Below are 20,223 nucleotides of genomic sequence, written 5' to 3' on the forward strand. Positions count from 1 at the left end.
GATTTTCCCAAGGAGAAGCTTTTCCCAGCCCCCCACATCCCAGCATTGCCACAGAAATCAATCCCAGAGGGATCTGAGCAGGAATTCCAAAGGGAAAATGGCAGTCTGGGATCCTGGAATGTTCCAGACCCTTCTCGAAATTCCAGGCTGGAAAATCCAGGAATGAGATTGGGGTGGGATTCCCAAAATCCAGGAAGGAATTCCCTGGTTTATTGGGAATGGGAATTCCCTGGAGTTTTCCCAGATCCTTGGATTCAGGAATCCTTGGATTTGGAATCCTGGGATGAACAAATGCTTGGATTTGGAAATTCCTGGATTCAGGAATCTTTGGAATCAGGAATTTTGGGATGAAGGAATCCTTGAAATCACGAATTCCTGGAATGAGGAATTCCTGGTGTCAGGAATCCTTGGATGAACAAATCTTTGGATTCAGGAGTTCCAGTGCCAGCCGCTGTTCCAGGAATGATTCCAGGCAGGATCTGATCCCTCATTCCCGTTTTTTTTTATTTTTTTCCCCAGCTCCTGCTCGGAATTCCAGACCCCGGTGTCCAAACGGCTCCGAGCTTTTCCCGGCTCCCCATCCCGGAATTCCCGCTGCAGTTCCCGGGGGAAGCTCCTCGCTTCCCAGATCCATTGGTCTCCCAGCTCCGAGGAGGAAAACCGGGAGAACGAAGCTTTTCCCGGGAAACCCGCGCCTTCCCGCAGATTGGACATCCCAGAGGGAAGCCCGGCAATTCCCAGGAATTCCCAGCCCAGCTCCCCCTCTTCCCACAATTCCCAGCTTCCCGTGGGGGCTTTCTATGGGAAAAGAACCTACCTGGATCCTCTGGAGAGGAAACGGCTCCGGGAGCTGCTGGGGGATGTGAATGTCCTGGGAAAACCTGGGAATTCCCTCAGAAAGTCTGTCAGGAATCCCAGCAGGAATCGCAGCAGCTCCAAAGGCAAAGCCAAACCCAAGGGCCGGCAGGAGATTCCCAAGGGGAAAAGCAGCGGGAATGTTGAGAATTCCCGGAATTCTGCTGTTGGCCATTCCCGGAATTCCGACGTCGGGAATTCCCGGAATTCCGATGTGCCGCAGAAGAAGCCGGAATTCCGGGTGCTGAGCGCGGGGGTGCGCCCGGCCCTGCGGCTCCCACTGGGCTCCGCCTTCTTCCAGAGCGGGAAAAGATCCCGGAAAACCCCGGCGAGCTCCGGGAAAAGCTCGGGAGACTCCGGAGCCGCTGCCAAGAATCCTCCGGAAAAGGCCCTGGAAAAACCGGGAAAGGAGGAAAAGTCGGGATTGGAGGAGGGGAAGGAAGGAGAGGAAGAGGAGAAGGAAAACCGGGAATGTGGGAATGAGGGACAGGAGGAAATTCCCAGGAAAAGCGCTGGGAATTCCGAGGGTGCCCAGAGGAAGGAGGTGAGTGCAGGATGGGGCAGAATTCCAGGGAATTCCTGGGAATTGCAGCCTTGGGAAGGGCTCTGAGGGAATTCCAGGTGGGATTTACCTTGGGAATTTCCAGGGATTCCTTTGGGATTCTTGGGGGATTCGCATAGGATTTCTTTGGAATTTTTTGGAGGGGATTCTCCTTTGGGATTCCTCTGGGATTTTCCTTTGGAATTTTCCTGGGGGATTCCTGGAGGATTTTCCTATGGAATTCTTGTGGGATTTTCCTTGGGAATTCCTGGAGGATTCCTTGGGAATTCTTCTGGGATTCTTGGAGTATTCTTGTGGGATTTCTTTAGAATTTTCAGGGCATTTTCCTGAGGAGTTCGTGGGGGATTCCTTTGGGATTTTCCTTTGGGATTCCTGGGGTTTTTTTGGGAGATTTTTTCCTTTGGAATTCCTATGGGATTTTTTTCTTTGGAATTTTAAAGGATTCCTTTGGGATTTTCCTTTGGAAATTTCCTTTGGGATTCCTTGGGGATTCTTGGAGTTTTTTTTCCTCTGGAATTCCTGTAGGGTTTCCTTTGGGATTTTCCAGTTCCTGTGGGGTTTTCCTTTGGGATTCTTGGGAGATTTTCCTTTGGAATTCCTGGAGGTTTTTTTGAGCAATTCCCTGGGAAGGCTTGAGGGATTTTTCCTTTGGAATTCTTGTGGGATTTCCTTTGGGATTTTTCATTTGGGATTCCCGTGGGATTTCTTTGGAATTTTGGGGTAGGTTTCACTTTGGGATTTTCCTTTGGAATTCCTGGGGGTTTCTTGAGGGATTCCTTGGGAATTGATGGAGTTTTTTTTACCTTTGGAATTTCTGTAAGATTTTTCGTTTGGAATTCCTCGGGAATTCCTGTGGGATTTTCCTTTGGGATTTTCTTTAGGAATTCTTGGGGGATTCCCTGGAAATTCCAAGGATTTTCCCAGTTTTCCCAGTTCCTGGGAAATCCTTGGAAAACCCCCAGTCCCTCTGCTGATCCCTCAGGTTTCCAGGTTTTCCCTGAAATCTCCTCTCTCCCTCAGCAGGAATCCCCTGGAATTCCACCCTCTCCCAGCCCGGATTCCCGGAATTCCGTTCCAAAGAAGGAATTGGGTGAGTTGGGAAAACCTTGTGAATTATTTCCCTGTTTTTATTGGATGTCTCAGGAGTTTTGAGCTCAAAGGAATGGAGAATTCCCAGAATTCCCATTAGGATGGATCTGAGGGAGGGGGAATTCCTGGGAATTTTTGGGGCTGGAATTCCACGTTCCTGCTTTTCCTGATGCTCGGAATTCCGGGATTTTTTCCAGGCTCTCCGTGCCCGGCCGGGCTCTTCCCGATCTTCCTTCCCGCCAGGAGGAGGTGAGATCCCATTCCTGCTTTTCCAGAGGGGGTAGATCCTGGGAATTCCCAAATCCTGGAACTCCACTGGGAGCAGAGAGGGCTCGGATCCGTTGGAACTGGATCCGACCGTGGCTCTTCCTGGAGTTTTCCCTCTGGATTTTTCTGGAATTCTTTGTCCCTTCCCTACTGGATCCCTGCTTTTCCCAATTTTCCCTGCTTTTTCCAGTTTTCCCACCTGTTTTTTTTTCCCTGTTTTTTCCCCTGCTTTTCCTGTTTTACCCACTTTTCCCTTTTTCCCCGGTTGTTTCCCTGCTTTTCCCAGTTTTTCCATACTTTTTCTCTGCTTTTCCCTGTTTTTTCCTCTCTTTTTTTTCTTGATCCTTTTTCCTACTTTTTCCCTGTTTATTCCAAATTTTTCCCAGTTTTTTTTTTCCAAGGTTTTTTTTTTTTCCGTTTTTTTTTTTCCTCTGCTTTTCCTTTCCCTCCCAATTTTTTCTGTTTATTCCCACTTTTCCCCACTTTCTTTTCCCCAGGATTTTTCCCTGCTTTTCTTGGATTTTCTCTGTTTTTCCCTTGTTCTTTTCCCCCCACTTTTTTCCTGTTTTTTTTCCCAGTTTTTCCCACTTCCCGGTGTTTTCCAGGCCCCTGGAGGAGCTCCCGGCTCCCTTTGAGATCGGCCCCTCTGGAAAAGCTCCCAGGAAATCCAAGGAATCCTCACAGCATTCCCTGGACCAGATGATCATTGTGAGATTCCCACTGGAAATTCGGGAATGTTCCCTGGGAAATCTGGGAACAGCCCTGGGATAATCCAAGGGATTCCCTGGGAGAGGGTGGGAAAATTGGGACTGGGAATTCCCAACTGGGAGTGGGGATTGGGATCTTTGGGGATCATTCCAGAGCTTTGGGATCACTCCCAGTTTTTTGGGATCGTTCCAAAGCCTCAGAGCCAAACCTTGGATCCCTGGAGGAGGGGAAAATTCCCAAAATCCCACAGTCCCATCCCAAAATCCTTTCCCTAAACTCATTCCCTTCCCTAAATCCCAAATTCCTATCCCAATTTCCTTCCCAGATTCTCATCCCTAAAATCCCTTCCTTAAATCAATTCCTTTCCCAACTTCCCACATTCCCATACCTTTTCCCCATTTCCCTCCCCACATTCCTGACTTTCCTAGCATTCCCAAACTTTCCCTGGGATACTGCCCCTCATTCCTGACTTTTCCCAGAATTCCCTCCCCACATTCCTAATTTTTCCCAGGCTTCACTGCCCTCATTCCTGACATTCCCTGGAATTCCCTGCGCTTGTTCCCAACTTACCCCAGGATTCCTCCCCCTCATTCTTGACTTTTCCCAGAATTTCCTCCACACATTCCTGACATTTCCCCAGGATTCCCGTTCTCCATCCCTGACCTTTCCCTGCAATTCCCTATCCCAATTCCTGGCATTCCCTGGGATTCCCTGCCCTCATTCCCTGGGATTCCCTGCCCTCATTCCCACCTTTTCCCTGCATTTCCCTGCTCACATTCCCGATGTTTCCCGGCAGGACGCCGGCCAGCGGCAGCTGGGGGCGCTGCAGTGCGGATCCTGCGGGATGCTCTACGCCCCCGGAATTCCCGAGGATCGGCTCCAGCACCTCCGGCACCACCGCAGGCTCCGCGAGGGGCTCCGGTACCTGGTGAGCTGGGAATGGGCTGGGAATTCTGGGAATGGAGCAGGAATGGGCTGGGAATTCTGGGAGTGGGTTGGGAATGGACAGGGAGTGGACTGGGAATGGTTGGAATTCCGGGAATAGGGGAAAGCTGTGAATGGCAGGAAAAATTCCTGCTCCTGGGGTTCCTGCCTGGAATTGTTTCCTGGGTTTCCTCCCTGGGATTCCTACCTGGAATCCTTGTTTCCCTCAAAGAATTCCACCTGGAATTCATGCCCAGAATTCCTTCCTGGAAATCCTCCTGGGAATCCATTTTGGGATTCCTTCCTGGGATTGCTGCAGCCCTGATGCAGCCACCATGGAATTCCCATTCCCAGGGGGATTCTGATCCCTCTGGATGTGGCTCCGCACCCTTGAGTGAGGCTGGAATGGTGGAGTCCATGGAATCTCCCAGATTCCCAATCCAGCCAGGATTTGGTATCCAGAGGGAACTGGGATCATTCCAGCCCTGGCTGTGCTCTCCAGGAATGGCTGGGATTGATCCCATTCCTAAAATCCGGAGCGCTTCCCCTTCCGGCAGCTCCTGGAATCCCAGAGTCCCCCAGTCCTGGAATCCTGGGGTCCTCTAATCCCAGGGTACTTCAATCCCAGAATCCCAGGATTCCCCAGTCCTGGAATTCCAGGATCCCCCAATCTCAGAATCATGGGATCCCCAAATCCTAAGATTCCCTGAATTCTAGAATTCAGGGATCCTCTAATCCCAGAGTGCCAGGATCCCCCCAGTCCCAGAATCTTGGGATCTCCAATCCCAGGATCATCCAGTCCTGGGATCCCCTGATCCCCCAATCCCAGGATCCCCAAATCGTGGAATCCTGGGATCCGCAGTCCTGAGGGTTTGTTGGGATTTCCCGGCAGGGCTGGAAGAAGGAGCGCGTGGTGGCGGAATTCTGGGATGGCAAAATCGTCCTGATCCTGCCCGGGGATCCCACATACGCCATCAGGAAGGTACCAGGAATTCCTTGGGATTGCCTTTGGGAATGGGATCCAATCCCTAAATCCCAAATCCCAACAGGATCTGATCCCTGATTCCCATCCCAATCCCTAAATCCTGATTCCCTGTGCAAACCCAGCCTTATTTTTTTGGGAATGAATTCTGTTTTCCTGGGAATCCCCATCCCACTTTCCCAGGGAATTGCTGGGGCCAATCCCTTTTTCCTCATGAATTTCCAGTGTCCATCCTGTTTTCTGGGGAATTCCTGGAGCCAATCCCTTTTTTCCCAGGAATTCCTGTGAATCCCCATGCTGGTGTTCCCGGGAATTCCTGTCAATCCACATCCCATTTTTGCCAGGAATTCCCATTATTCCAATCCCAATGTTTCCATGATTCCCATCCTGTTTTTCCCTGGAATTCCCATGATTCCCATCCCATTTTCCAGGAATTCCCGTGATTTCTGTCCCATTTTTCCTGGGAAATCCTTGATTCCTGTTTTTCTCAGGAATACCTTTGATTCTCATCCCATTTTCCCCAGGAATTCCTGGATTCCCATTTTTCCTAGGAATTCCCATGATTCTCACCCCATTTTTCTCAGGAATTGCCATGGTTCCCATCCCATTTTCCCAGGAATTCCCATGATTCCTGTTTTTCCCAGGAATTCCCATGATTCCCATTCTCCCCAGAAATTCCTGGATTCCCATTTTTCCTAGGAATTCCCATGGTTCCCATCCCGTTTGTCTCAGTAATTCCTGTGATTCACATCCCATTTTTCCCAGGAATTCCCATGATTCCTGTGATTCCTGTTCCAGTTTTCCCAGCAATTCCCATGATTTCCACCCCGTTTTCCCAGCAGTTCCCATTTTCCCGCGATCCCCACCCCGTGTTCCCAGGAATTCCCGTTTTTCCCAGCCCGCATTCCCGCTGTCCCACAGGCACAGGAGGTTCTGGCTCTGGTGGATTCCGAGCTGGGATTCCCGGCGGGGGCGCCGCGCTGCCCGGAGCCCTCCCAGCAGAATTCCCGACAGCATTCCCGGCAGAATTCCCGCATCGCCCCGGAGCCGTCTGGGCGGGATTCCCGGCAGCATTCCCGGATTTTCCCGGAGCAGTCCCACGTTTACCTGTTCGTGAGCCCCGGGAACGGCGTCCTCGGCTGCCTGGCGGCGCAGGGCATCGCCCAGGTCTGGGACACCAAACAGCAACTCGTTAACTCGTTAAAAACTCGGCTAATTAGCTCAGCTCATTGACAACTGATCGGCTCATTAATTCATTAACTGGTCAATGACTCATTAACTAATTAACTCAATAATTTGACTCATACACTCATTAACATCAACTCATTAACTCCTCATCAACTCATTAATTACCTAATCCGCGTTTCCGGTTCTCCATTCCAACTCCTGATCCCATTCCCATCTTCTTTCCCAGTCCCCATTTCCCAGTTTTCCATCTCCAATCCCATTTCTCTATTCCTAGTTCACATTATTCCCTTGCCCATTCCCATTATTCCCGTTTCCTGTTTTTGTTCCCATTCCCAGTTTCCCAGTTCCCATTCCCTATTTCCCATACCCGTTCCCAGTTTCCACCTCCATTTTCCTTACCCAATTCCCAGTTCCCATTCTCTTTCCTAGTTCCCGATATTCCTATTCCTGTTATCCCCATTCCCAGTTCCCATTCCCAGTTTTTCTCATCAGCTCATTAACTCATTAACTAATCCTCATTCCCAGTTCTCCATTCCAACTCCTGATCCCATTCCCATCCCCTTTTCTGGTTCCCATTCTCAGTTTTCCATTCCCTTTTCCCAATTCCTGGTTCCCTTTATTCCCATTATCGCCATTCCCAGTTTTCCATCCCCATTCCCAATTTTCCACCCCCATTCCCATTTCCCAATTCTTAGTTCCCATTCTAATTCCCAGTTCCCGTTATCCCCATTCCTGTTTTTCTCAGTTGCCATTCCCAGTTTTCCACCCCCATTTTCATTTCCCAATTCCCAGTTCCCATTCTCTTTCCCAGTTCCCAATATTCCCATTCCTGTTATCCCCATTCCTAGTTTCCCATTCCTGTTTTTCGTCTCCATTCCTATTCCCATTATTCTCATGCCAATTCCCAGTTTCCATTCCCATTCCCAGTTTCTCAGTTGCCATTCCCAATTTCCCATTCCCAGTTTTCCACCCCCATTTTCTTTGCCCAGTTCTTAGTTCCCATTCTAATTCCCAGTTCCCATTATCCCCATTCCTGTAATTCCCAGTTTTCCATCCTCATTTCTCAGTTTTCCATCCCCATCTCCATTATTCCCAGTTTCTCAGTGCCCATTCCCAATTTCCCATCCCCATTCCCAGTTTTTCACCCCCATTTTCATTTCCCAATTCTTAATTCTCATTCCCACTTCCCAGTATCCCCATCCCTGTTATCCCCATTCCCAGTTTCTCAGTTGCCATTCCTGATTTCCCATTCCCAGTTTTCCACCTCCATTTTCATTTCCCAATTTCCAGGTCCCATTCTCATTCCCAGTTCCCAATATTCCCATTCCTGTTGTTCCCATTATTCCCATTCCCAGTTCCCATTCCCAATTTCCCATTCCCACAGGCATTCCGGGTGCTGCCGGAGCCGGGCTCGGCGCCATTCCCAGACCCCCAGGATCGCTCCCAGGATGATTCCCGGGCCGATTCCCGTGCGGATTCCCGGGACGTGCTGGCGTTCCGGGCCTGGCGCTGCTCCCTGGATCCCGAGCCGGCCGTGTGCGGGATCAGCCGGATCTGGGTGCTGGGATCGTGCCGGCGCCGCGGCATCGCCCGCAGACTGCTGGACACGCTCAGGTGGGAATGCCGGGAATGGATGGGCAAGGGGAATGGGGGAACACTGGGAATGGGGCACTGGGAATGGGGGAACACCAGGATAGGGGCACTGGGAATGGGGGAACACTGGGATACAGGCATTGGATTATAACTGAAAATATTCCACATTTCAACTAAAAATATTCCAGGTTTTAACTACACGTATCCTGGATTTCAACTGAAAATATCCTGGGTTTTAACTAAAAATATCCTGGATTTGAGCTAAAAATTCCTCAGATTATTAACTAAAAAAATCCTGGATTTGAACTGAAAAAATCCTGGATTTTAACTAAAAATATTCTGGATTTTAACTTAAAATATCCTGAATCTTCACTAAAAAGATTCCAGGTTTTATCTAAAAATATTCCAGATTTTTAGCTAAAAATATCCTGGATTTGAGCTAAAAATGTCCCGGATTTTAACTGAAAAGATTCCAGATTTTAACCAAAATTATTCCAGATTTTAACTAAAAATGTCCTGGATTTTAACTAAGGATATTTTGGATTTTAATTAAAAATATCCTGGATCTTAACTAAAGAGATTCCAGATTTTATCTAAAATTATCCTGGCTTTCCACTAAAATTATCCTGGATTTTAACAAAAATTATCCTGGATTTTAACTAAAAATATCCTGGATTTCACCTGCAAACCTACCAAATCCCAGCACAGGAGTTCCAACTCCAGCCATTCCCGCTTTTCCCAGATCCGGGTTCCCAATCCCACTGTTCCCGTTGTCATTCCCGTTGTTGTTCCCGCTCTCCAGGCGCACGTTCGTGTTCGGGGCCGTGCTGAATTCCCGGGATTTGGCCTTTTCCGACCCCACTCCGGACGGGAGAGGCTTCGCCGCCCGATACTGCGGCCGCGCCGACTTCCTGGTCTACAACCTCCTGCACGGGGGCACCGCGGGATCGGGATCAGCCTCGGGATCGTCGGGATCAGGATCGGGATCAGCGGGGTCGGGGTCCCCGGCCTGAGTTAGCTGGAAAAGCTGGGATTGATCCAGGAGGGTCCTGCTGAGATCCCAAGGGAGTTCTGAGCTCCCATGGGAATCCTTCCCTGAATCCCTTCACTTCCCTGAATCCATTCCCTAAATCTCTGAATCCTTTCCTTGGGGAATTCTTCCCTTCCCTTGGGAATCCTCATTCCTTGTGAATCCTTCCCTAAATCCCTTCCCTTCCAAATCTCTTATTCCCTTTGGACTCTTTCCCTTGGGAATTCCTGAATCCCTTCCTTTCATCCCTTCCCAATCCTGAGCCCCCACAGGAGTTCCTCATTCCCTGGGAATCCTTCCCTAAATCCCTTCCAAGATCCTCATTCCCTTGGGAATCCCTCCATTCCGTTTGGGATCCTTCCCTTGGGAATCCTTTATTCCCTTCCGTTCCCTTCCCTTTGGAATTCTTCCTTTCTCTTGGCAATCCTTCCCTAAATCCCTCATTCCCTTGGGAATCCTTCCCTCAATCCTTTCCCTTGGGAATCTCTCCCTTCAGAATCCTTCTCTTGGGAATCCTTCATTCCCTTCCTTTCTTTGGGAATTCTTCCCTGCCCTTGGGAATCCTTCCCTAAATCCCTCACTCCTTCCCTTGGGAATTTCCCTCTGGAATCCCTCCCTGCTCGCTTCCTGCACAGTTGCTGCGTTCCACTGGAAATCCTGGAATTCTGCCAGGTTTCCCCTGGAATTTTTGGGTTTTCCTGGGTGGTTTTTTGGGATTTAAGTTAATTGGGGTCAGGGGTTTGTTAATGGAGCTTTTGTGTGTTTTTCCTGTTCCCTTGGAATTGTGCTGGGAATTCTTCCCAGGGGTTTCTTTCCCATGGGATTTGCACCTGGAGCCTCCCGGGGCCCTCCCAGGCAGGAAATTCCAGGGGTTTTGGAAATGTTCCAATGTTTTGTGATGATGTTCCATAAATTCATGACAATATTCTGGTGTTTTGTGGAAATATTCCAAGGTTTTCTGATGATATTCCATAAATTCATGACAGTATTCCAAGGTTTTGTGAAAATATTCCAAGGTTTTCTGATGATATTCCATAAATTCATGACAGTATCCCAAGGTTTCAGGGGTTTATGGAAATATCCCAAGGTTTTCTGGCAAGATTCCAGGGTTTTCTGATGATATTCCCTTAATTCATTATATTCCAGGTTTTTATGAGGATATTCCAAGGTTCTATGGAATTATTCCAGGGTTTTGTGGAAATATTCCAAGGTTTTATGGAAACATTCCAGGATTTTTTGAGGTTATTCCCCTCTCAGAGCACCCAAATCCCATCCAAGATCCCTCCCCTCCTTGGAAAAGCCAAATCCCAAGGAAAAAAAAATCCATCAATCCCAGAGAGAGGAACAAATCCATTTATTGGGAACATTCATGAGGGAAAACTTGGGAAAATCCAACCCAAAAATTAAGGAAAATCCAACACAAAAAGAGGAAAAATCCAACCTAAACTTGGGAAGTTCCAGCCCCAAAAAAAGGGGAAAATCCGACTTAAATCTGGGAGAATCCCACCTGAAAAAGTGAGAAAACCCAGCTTGAAAATGAGGGAAAAATCTCACCTAAACTTGGGAAATTCCAGCCCAAAAAAGAGGGAGAATCCAAGTGGAAAAACGAGGGAAATCCCAACTCCAAAGAGGGGAAATCCAGCCTGAAAATTGGGAACATCAGACCTAAAAAAAGAGGGAATATCCCACCTGGAAAAGAGGGAAAACCCAAACCCCAAAGAGTGGGAAAAGTGGGAACATCCAGCTCAAAAAAGATTGAACCCAAGGAGAGGGAAAATGGGAAAACTGAAGAAATTCCAGTCCAAAAATGAGGGAAAATCCAACTCGAAAATGAGGAGAAAAAATCTGACCCGAAAGGGAAAATCCAGCCCCGAAAAAGAGGGAAATCCAAGTGAAAATAGGGAAATTCCAACCCAGAAAAGAGGGAAAATCCAATCCCAAACGTGAGAGAATTCAACCTGAAAACTTGGGAAAATCTGACCTAAACTTGGGAAATTCCAGCCCTAAAAAAAAAGGGGAAAATCTGACCTAGAAACTTGGGAAAATCCATCCCAAAAAACAGGGAATGGGATGGATGCAATTCCAGCCATTCCATGGAGCTGGGAACGGCCCCAGAGCCACGTCCTGCCAGAAATCTGGGAATGCTGGGGCTGGGAATGTGGGACTGTCAGGGTTCCAGAGCCACATTCCTCTGGAAATCTGGGAATGTCAGGGCTTGGGAATTATGGGAATGTCAGGGCTCTAGGGAAGCAGGACTGTCAAGCTCTGGAATTCTGGGAATGCCAGGCTCTGGAAGTGCAGGAATATCAGGCTCTGGAATTGCAGGGATGTCATGGCTGGGAATGCCAGGGCTGCAGGAATCCTGGGAATGCTCAAGGCTGCAGGAATGCCGGGCTCTGGAACAGTGGGGATGTCAGGGCGCTGGAATTGCAGGAATGCCAGGGATCCAGAATTCCAGGAATGCCCAGAGCTGGGAATCCTGGGAGTTCCATGGCTGCAGGAATCCTGGGATTGCTCATGGCTGCAGCGATCCCAGGAATGCTCAGAGGTGTAGGAATCGCTGGGAATACTCAGAGCTGCAGGAATCCCAGGAGTTCCCATGGCTGCAGGAATTCCAGGAGTTCCCATGGCTGCAGGAATCCAAGGAATGCTCAGACCTGTAGGAATCCCAGGAGTTCCATGGTGGCAGGAATCCCAGGAATGCTCGCTCAGAGCTGCAGGAATCCTGGGATCTCTCGCAGCTACAGGAATCCCGGGATTGCTCAAGGCTGCAGGAATCCCTGGGAATTCCCAAGGCTGCAGGAATCCCGGGAATTCCGCGGCTCAGGGCTCCTGGCTCCCCTGCAGCGCCTGCACGATGCGCGCGGCCGCCGGGCGCTGCCGCGGCTCCGGGGCCGTGCAGGCTCCGAACAATTCCCGCACGGAGCACAGGGACGGATCCAGCGCCTCCGGGGGCAGAGCCGGGCGCGTGCCCAGCGCCGCCAGGTACGCGTCCTCGTCGAAGGAATCCTCGGAAAAGGAATCCTCTGAAATCCAGACAGGGAGCGGCCGTCAGATCCCGGGAATCTCAGCTCAATATTCCCAGAGTGATCCCAGCAGGAATTCTCCTGGAATTCCTTCCCAAGCTCCCCTTTCCCAGTGGAAGCCATTCCCTGGCTCCTGCCCCTCCAGCCCTTTCCCAAATCCCAGCTCTCCTTTCCCTCTGCAAAAGGCTCCCAGGATTCCCTGGATCCTCCCCTGATCCAGCTGCACATTCCCAGCTCTCCCAGCCTGGCATTGGATCCATCCAGGAAGGAATTTGGGGATCCAGGGGCTAACTGTGATCCCAGGGGGATCCAAGTCCGTCCTTGGACATTCCCAGGGATTCTCGGGGAATTTCAGCCCCTCCCAGCCTGGAATTCTTCCCCAAATCCCATTTCCCCCTTTCCCAGGGAATTCCCTCCATTCCCAGCTCTTCCAGCCTGGCATTGGATCCATCCCCATCCTGACTCCTCTCTGGGAAGTAATTTCAGGATCCAGGAGCCCATCCCTGAATTCCATAAAAATCCCTCAGGATGGATCCTGAGTGTCCTGGATCCCAGAATCCTGGAATGGTTTGCATGGGATCCATGGACCTGGGACACTTCCCTGATCCCAGGGTGATCCAAACCCACCCTTGGGCACTCCCAGCGATTCTCTGGGAATTCCAGCCCAGCCAGGAATCCCTTCCCAAGCTCCCCTTTCCCAGTGGGATTCCCATTCCCTGTGTCCCATCCCTCCAGCCCTTTTCCCGGATCCCGTTCCAGGTGGGAATTCCCGACCTTCGGAGCCGCTCTCGGGCAGGGGCAGGTGCGGGACGCTCAGAGCCAGCATCTCCCAGAGGGTGAGGCCGAAGGCAAAGATGTCGGAGCGGTCCGAGATGATCCCGCCCGGCTGCAGCGCCTCCGGAGGCTTCCAGGGCTCCGTGCCCACGTAGCACAGCTCGGGATCGCTCACTGCGGCGGGAACGGGAACAGGATCGGAGATTTGGATCAGAGATTGGGAATGGGAACGGGATTAGGAATGCAATTGGGATCAGAGATTGGGAACGAGATCAGATTGGGAACGGGGATTGGGAATGGGATTAGAGATTGGGAACGGGATCAGAGATTGGGAATGGGATTGGGAATGGGATTTGGAACAGGATCCCAGACTGGGAATGGGATTGGGATAAGATATTGGGAATGGGATCAGGGATTGGGAATGGGATTGGACCCCATATTAGGAATGGGATCCTGCATTGGGAATGGGACTGGCAATGGGAACAGAGATTGGGAAAGGGATTAGGAATGGGATCTCACATTGGGAAGGGGATCCTAGGGTGGAATGGATTGGATTAGGAATGGGATCCCACACTGGGATTGGGATTCTGATTTAGGTATGGGATCCCAGATTAGGAATGGGATTGGATTGGGAGTGGGAATGAGATCCCACATTGGGACAGGGAATGGGATTGGGATTAGGAACAGGATCTCACATTGGGAATGGAATTCGGGAATGGGATTGGATGGGATTGAGAATGGGATCCTGGATTAGGCATGGGATCCCAGATTGGGATCATGGATTTGGAATGGGATCCCAGGAAAAGCTGCATTCCCACAGCGTTCCCATCCAGAGTCTGGGGAGATCCCCTGTCCCAGAGGAATTCCAGACTCCTGGATGGATTCCCAAGCCGTGGAGATCCTTGGTAGAATTCCAGAGCCCTCCCTCTGGATTGCCATTCCCAGAGGAATTCCAGACCATGTGGATTCCTGGATGGATTCCAGAGTCTCCAGCTCCACATTCCCAAGAAATCCTGATCCATTCCCACCTTCCCCCTCCTGTCCCAGGAGATTCCAGAGCCTCCAGCTGAATATTCCCAATAAGATGGCTCCATTCCCACCCTCCACCTCCACATTCCCAATAAAACCAGATCCATTGCCTGTCTCTGGCTCCACATTCCCAATAAAACTCATTCCCACCCTCTGGTTCCACATTCCCAATAAAATCTGACCCACTCCCACATCCCTCCAGGAGATCCCAGAGCCTCCATCTGAATATTCCAAATAAATCCTGAAGCAGGCGGAGAATTCCCAAATCTCCAACTGGCAACAATCCCTTTGTTTTCCCGCCCCCATTCCCACTCTTCCCAGCCCATCCCTAAACCCCCACCAAAAATCCTGGAATTCCCAGCTCCCAGAGACAGCTCTGGACTGCGGGAATTCCCCATGGAGGGCAGAATTCCCGGGAATCCCACCTGCCAGGTTCTCGTCCAGGGGCAGGGACACGCCCACGTCGCAGATCTTGACGCAGTCGAAGGCGCCGCGCACGACCACGTTGGGGGATTTGATGTCGCCGTGGAGCAGCCGCTGCTCCGTGTGCAGGTACTGTGGGATCCCGGGAATCCCGGGCACATTCCCATCGGATTCGCGAGGAAAAAAAATATCCCCGGATCCAGACTCGGGAAATGGCGGGTGGCGCGGAATCCACGGATTTTTGTGGGGTTTTGTGGAGCAGCCCGTTCCGAGTCTGGTGGGTCCGGCTTTTCCTTGGATGCCCCCAGGGGTTCTCTGGGAATTCCACCCATCCTGTTTCCCCCTTTCCCAGGAAATTCCCTCCATTCCCAGTTCTCCCAGCCTGGCATTGGATCCATCCCCATCCCAACTCCTCTCTGGGAAGGAATTTTGGGATCCAGGGGCTTCACTGGGAATTTGGGACTCCAGGAAGGGTCTGCCTTCCTTTTCCATCCCTAAATTCCATGAAAATCCCTTGGGATGGATCCTGAGTGTCCTGGATCCCAGAATGGTTTGGATGGGATCCATGAACATTCAATCCCATCCCACTCCCAATCCCCGGCTGCTCCAGGATTTCTTTGGACACTCTCAGGGATCCAGGGATTCTCTGGGAATTCCAGCCCAGCCAGGACTTCCTTCCCATGCTCCCCTTTCCCAGTGGAAGCCATTCCCTGGCTCTTGCCCCTCCAGCCCTTTCCCAAATCCCAGCTCTCCTTTCCCTCTGCAAAAGGCTCCCAGGATTCCCTGGATCCTTCCCTGCTCCAGCTGCACATTCCCAGCTCTCCCAGCCCTGGGGTTGGATCCATCCCCATCCCAACTCCTCTCAGGATCCAGTGGCTTCACTGGAAACTCCTTCCCAAAATCCCACCCATCCCTATCCCCACCCTTTCCCCCACAGCTGTAAAGCCTCCCTGGCTCCCCTTTCTCCCAGGATCCCATGTTTTTCCCGTGTTTTTCCAGGATTCCCCGGTACCTGGAGGCCCCTGGCCATGCTCAGGGCCACGTGCAGGATGGTGGGGGCCGGGAATGGCCCCAATCCCTGCTCCCGGCGCTCCTCGATCAGGTCGTTCAGGGATTTCTCCCCCCCGAATTCCATGGCCAGGCACAGGCTCCCGTCAGGAGCCTTCGTCAGGGCCCGGTACCCTGGGAAACAAATGGGGATCCATGGGAATTGTGGGAGCCATGGGAAACGGGGGATCCATGGGAAACGTGGGGATGGGAAATGAGGGATCCATGGGAATCGTGGGAATGACAATGGGAAACGTGGGATCCGTGGGAACAGGAAAGGTGGGAATGTAGGAATGGGAAACATGGGAATCAGATCCACGGGAATAGGATGCATGGGAATAGGATCCATGAGAATGGGAGCCATGGGAAACGGGGTAGCCGTGGGAATGGGGAATGTGGTTTGGGAAACGGGGGATCCATGGGAAACGTGGGGATGGGAAATGTGGGATCCATAGGAAACGAGGGAATGGGAAACGTGGGATCCATGGGAAACAAGGGAATGGGAAATGTGGGAAAGGGAAACAACGGATCCATGGGAATTGTGGGATCCATGGGAACAGGAAAGGTGGGAATGGGAAATGTGCGAACAGGAATGGGAAACGTGGGAATCAGATCCATGGGAATGGGATCCATGGGAACAGGATCCATGGGAATGGGAGCCGTGGGAATTGGAATGGGATCTGTGGGATCCCTGGGAATGGGAGTGGTGGGAATAGGATCCATGGGACCAGGATCCATGGGAATGGGAATAAGATCTGTGACAACGAGATCTCTGGGAATGGGATGGGATCCATGGGATTGATGGGATGGGAATGGGAATCCAACCCCTCCATTCCCAACAGATCCAATCCCTTCATTCCCAACAAATCCAACCCCTCCATTCTCAACAAATCCAACCCCTCCATTCCCAACAGATCCAACCCCTCCATTCCCGGTGAATTCCCACCGACGATGTTGGGGTGCTGCAGATTCCGGAGTTTCTCGGCCTCCTCCCGGAGTCTCCGCTGGAAGAGGCTCCGCTGTCTCTGGTTGCAGCCAGAATTGATTTTCTTCACGGCCCACGGAGAGTGGGACAATCCCCGTGGAGACCTGGGCAGGAAAAAACCTCTGGAATTCCCATGGAAAACGGGGAACAGCCGTGGAACTCGTGAGGAAATTGGGAAAAGGATCCAATCTGCTGTGGGATGGGAATGCTCCCAATTCCTCGGTGGAATTCTCAGGGGAAGGGAATTTTTTTTCTTTTTCCCATTTCCAGGTGGAGCTGAGGGTGGTGGAGGGAAGGAATGGAGACCAAATCCTGGAATTCCAGCTGGAAAAGGGTTATCCCAAAATAATTGATCCCAGAATCCTGGATTCCAGCTGGGAAAGGTTTATCCCAAAAAAATGGACCCCAAAATCCTGGAAATGGTTATCCCAAAATAAGGGAGCCCAAAATACCGGCATTGCAGCCAGGAAAGGGTCACCCCAAAATAAGGGACCCCAACTCCCTGAATTCCCAGGAATGGAGCCCAAATCCTGGAATTCCAGACAGGTAAGGTTTATCCCAAAATAACGGAGCTGAAAATCCTGGAATTCCAGCTGGAAAGCATTATCCCAAAATAATAGAGCCCAAATTCATGGATTCCAGCCAAGAAACGGGTATCCCAAAATAATGGACCTCAAATCTCAGAATTCCAGCCAAGAAATGGTTATCCCAAAATAAGGGAGCCAAAAATCCCTGAATTCCCAGGAATGGAGCCCAAATCCCAGGTTTCCATCCAGGAAAGGTTTATCCCAAAATAATAGACCACAAAATGCCTGGATTCCATCTGGGAAAGGGTTATCCCAAAATAATATAGCCCAAATTCCTGGAATTCCAGCCAAGAAAGGGGTATCCCAAAATAAGGGAGTGCAAATCCTGGAATTCCGGCCAGGCCAGGGTTATCCCAAAACACCGCGCTCCCTCCCAGCTCTGCAAATCCGAAATCCCAAATCCCTCCTTTGGGGATGAAATCCAGGATCAAAGTCCTCCACGGGGGCTCCTTTCCCACCCTCTCCAGGATTTCCTGGGATAACAATTCCCGAGGCCATTCCCAACCTTTTCATGAGGTACACGCTGACTCCGGTGCCGAATCCCAACTTCTGCATGAAGGGAGAGGCCGGGATGGTCACGGACACGAGGCCGGCATCTGCAGGGAAAATTCCCGGTGATCCCACGGGAAATCCCAGCTGGGATCGGGATCTGCTCCTCGGGAATCATAGATGGGATGAGGGGGAACGGCCTTGAACTTCCAGGGAAAGTTCAGGAGGAATTTGGGAAAGATTCCTGCCTGGACAGGGTTTTCCAGCCCTGGAGTCCCCATTCCCAGCAGGATTTAAATCCCTGTGGATTTTGGGGATGTGGATCCAGGGCAGTTGGAATTCCCGGCATTTCCAAAGCATTCCATGATTCCCACGGGATGCTCTGATCCCATTCCTGACTCCAAGCTTTAGGAAAGCTCCTTCCAAGCCCTCACCCCAGATTTTATTCCCAATGTTTTCCCAAATTCCAGCTCCATTCCCTGGACGGGTTTGTTCCCACAGATCCAATCCCCAATTCCAGAGGGGAATTTGGGGCAGCACAAAGGAGCTGGGATGGGAAATGGGGATGGGGAAAAAGGGGGATGGAAACAAGGATGGGAAACCGATCCCAGGAATTTCCCACCCACAGGGATAAAACCGGGAGGAGGAGGAGGGAGAGGGACCGGCAGAATTTTCCAGGGAATCTGTGGAATTGTCCCAGGAAAGGCTGGATGGGGCTTGGAGCAGCCTCTGGAATTCATCCCGTGATCCTCCCAAGGCCATTCCCAATCCACGATTCCGGGTTTGGAGCGAGGGCATTCCCCTGGAAAAGCCTCCGGGGTCCCTGGGATTCCTCGGGGGAATTTTCCGGGATCATCCCGCAGCTCCTCACCAGCTTTGTCCCGGTGGGATGAGGGGGTCGGAGACTGGAACGTGTCCATGGAGCCGATCCCGATCCTGATCCTGCGGGAAAGAGAGGAGATGGAGGGACCACGATGGCACTGGGGAAATCCAGGATTTGGGAATGTGGGAAATCCTGAATTTGGGAACTGGAGAAATGCAGGATTTGGGAGTTAGGGAGGTTCTAGATTTGGGGATTGGGGAAATCCCGAATTTGGGAATTGGGAAAGTTCTGGGTTTGGGAATAGGTGAAATCCCAGAACTGGAAATTAGGGAAATCCTGGATTCAGGAATTAAGGAAATCCTGGATTCAGGAACCGGAGAAGTTCCACATTCAGGGAATTAGAGGGCTCCTGGATTTGGGAATTGGGGAAATCAAGGGTTTGGACATTAGGGAGGTCCCACATTCGGGAATTGATGGGGTCCCAGATTGGAGGGATCCAAACCCGGAGGATAGAGCAGATCCCAGCGTGGGGAGGAAATCCCAAACCAGGGAATGGGGGAGTCCTAGATTCGGGAACTGGGGGGACCCCAGCTCAGGGAACAGGGACGGGCCCAGGTTTGGGAATTGTGGATCCCAGCTCAGGGATGGGGAATCCAAGGCTAGGATGTCCCGGATTGGGGAATGGGGAGAGGAAATTCCCAGGAAGAGCCCCCGGTCCCACCTCGGCTCGGGCTCCGCTGTCCGGGGATGCCGATCCCGGGGAACTGCGGGATCCTCTTCCCGCTCCCGGTGCCGATCCGGGAGAATTCCGGGATCCCTTTCCCGCTCCGGTGCCGATCTGTGAGAACTCTGGACTCCTTTTCCCGCTCCCGAAGAACTTCAGAATCCTTTTCCCGCTCCCAGACAATTCCGGGCTCCTTTTCCCGGTGCCGTACCGGGAGAATTCCGGGCTCCTTTTCCCGCCTTTTTCGGCCGTTACCGGGCGCAGCGTTTGAATCCCGCGCGCGCGCAGGCCCCGCCCCTTCGGGGGCGTGCCCAAACACCAAATATGGCGATGGGCTGGAAAGGGGCGTGGCCAACACAGCGATGGGCCGAGGAGGGGGCGTGATCAAACGCTCGCGGGTGACGTCAGTGGCGCGCCGGGCGTGGGGGCGTGGCCAGCGCGGGTTTGGGGCGGTCCCGGGGAGCCCGAGGGGTTTTGGGGCGGCCCCAAAAGCGGTGGGGGCGGATCTGGGGGGCTCTGGGGGCTCCGGGAGGATGAGGGGGTCCGCAAGGATGTGGGAGGGGCTGTGGAGCGCCATAAATCCTCCTGAACCCCCACAAACCCCACAAACCCCGAGTGTTCCGTGACATCCCCGACCCCATAAACTCCTACTCAGACCCCACAAACCACATCACCCTTAGAGACCCCTGAGCCCCCATAAATCCCCATAAATCCGCATCCCTCTTTGACCTTCCCAGATCTCACAAACCCCTCATAAACCCCATAAAACCCCATAAATTCCATAAACCCCACAACTCCCATGAACCCCCATAAATCCCATAAACACCATAAAACCCCCATAAACCCCATGAAATCCCACAAACCCTATAAATAACATAAACCCCGTTAACCCCATAAATCCCCATAAACCCCATCAACCCTATTAACCTCATTAACCCCATAAATCCCATAACCCTCACAAACCCCATAACCTCCACATGCCACATAAACCCCATAAATTCCATAAACACCATAAAACCCTCATAAACCCCATGAAATCCCACAAACCCTATAAATAACATAAACCCCATAAATCCCCCCAAACCCCATAAAATCCCACAAATCCAATTGATCTCTGC

The 20,223-nt window shown here is 51.4% G+C and overlaps 2 protein-coding genes across 2 annotated transcripts; one reads left to right on the top strand and one right to left on the bottom strand.

The window, feature by feature from the left end:
- Positions 1-1,410: 1,410 nt before the first annotated feature.
- On the top strand, positions 1,411-10,123 carry ESCO2 (establishment of sister chromatid cohesion N-acetyltransferase 2). Its single transcript, XM_042779101.1, has 9 exons — positions 1,411-1,476; positions 2,438-2,507; positions 2,704-2,755; positions 3,379-3,481; positions 4,278-4,409; positions 5,298-5,387; positions 6,309-6,554; positions 7,960-8,189; positions 8,971-10,123. The coding sequence occupies exons 1-9, from the start codon at positions 1,411-1,413 to the stop codon at positions 9,179-9,181; spliced, it is 1,200 nt and encodes a 399-aa protein (XP_042635035.1). The 3' UTR covers positions 9,182-10,123.
- Positions 10,124-12,021: 1,898 nt separating this feature from the next.
- PBK (PDZ binding kinase) lies at positions 12,022-18,478 on the bottom strand. Its single transcript, XM_033054488.1, has 7 exons — positions 18,430-18,478; positions 17,575-17,665; positions 16,444-16,586; positions 15,463-15,632; positions 14,453-14,582; positions 12,999-13,172; positions 12,022-12,224 (listed from the first exon to the last, which is right to left on the bottom strand). The coding sequence occupies exons 1-7, from the start codon at positions 18,476-18,478 to the stop codon at positions 12,022-12,024; spliced, it is 960 nt and encodes a 319-aa protein (XP_032910379.1).
- Between the last annotated feature and the right edge of the window lie 1,745 nt (positions 18,479-20,223).

Source organism: Catharus ustulatus, chromosome 3 (assembly GCF_009819885.2).
Source record: "Catharus ustulatus isolate bCatUst1 chromosome 3, bCatUst1.pri.v2, whole genome shotgun sequence".
NCBI classification, from domain to species: domain Eukaryota; kingdom Metazoa; phylum Chordata; class Aves; order Passeriformes; family Turdidae; genus Catharus; species Catharus ustulatus.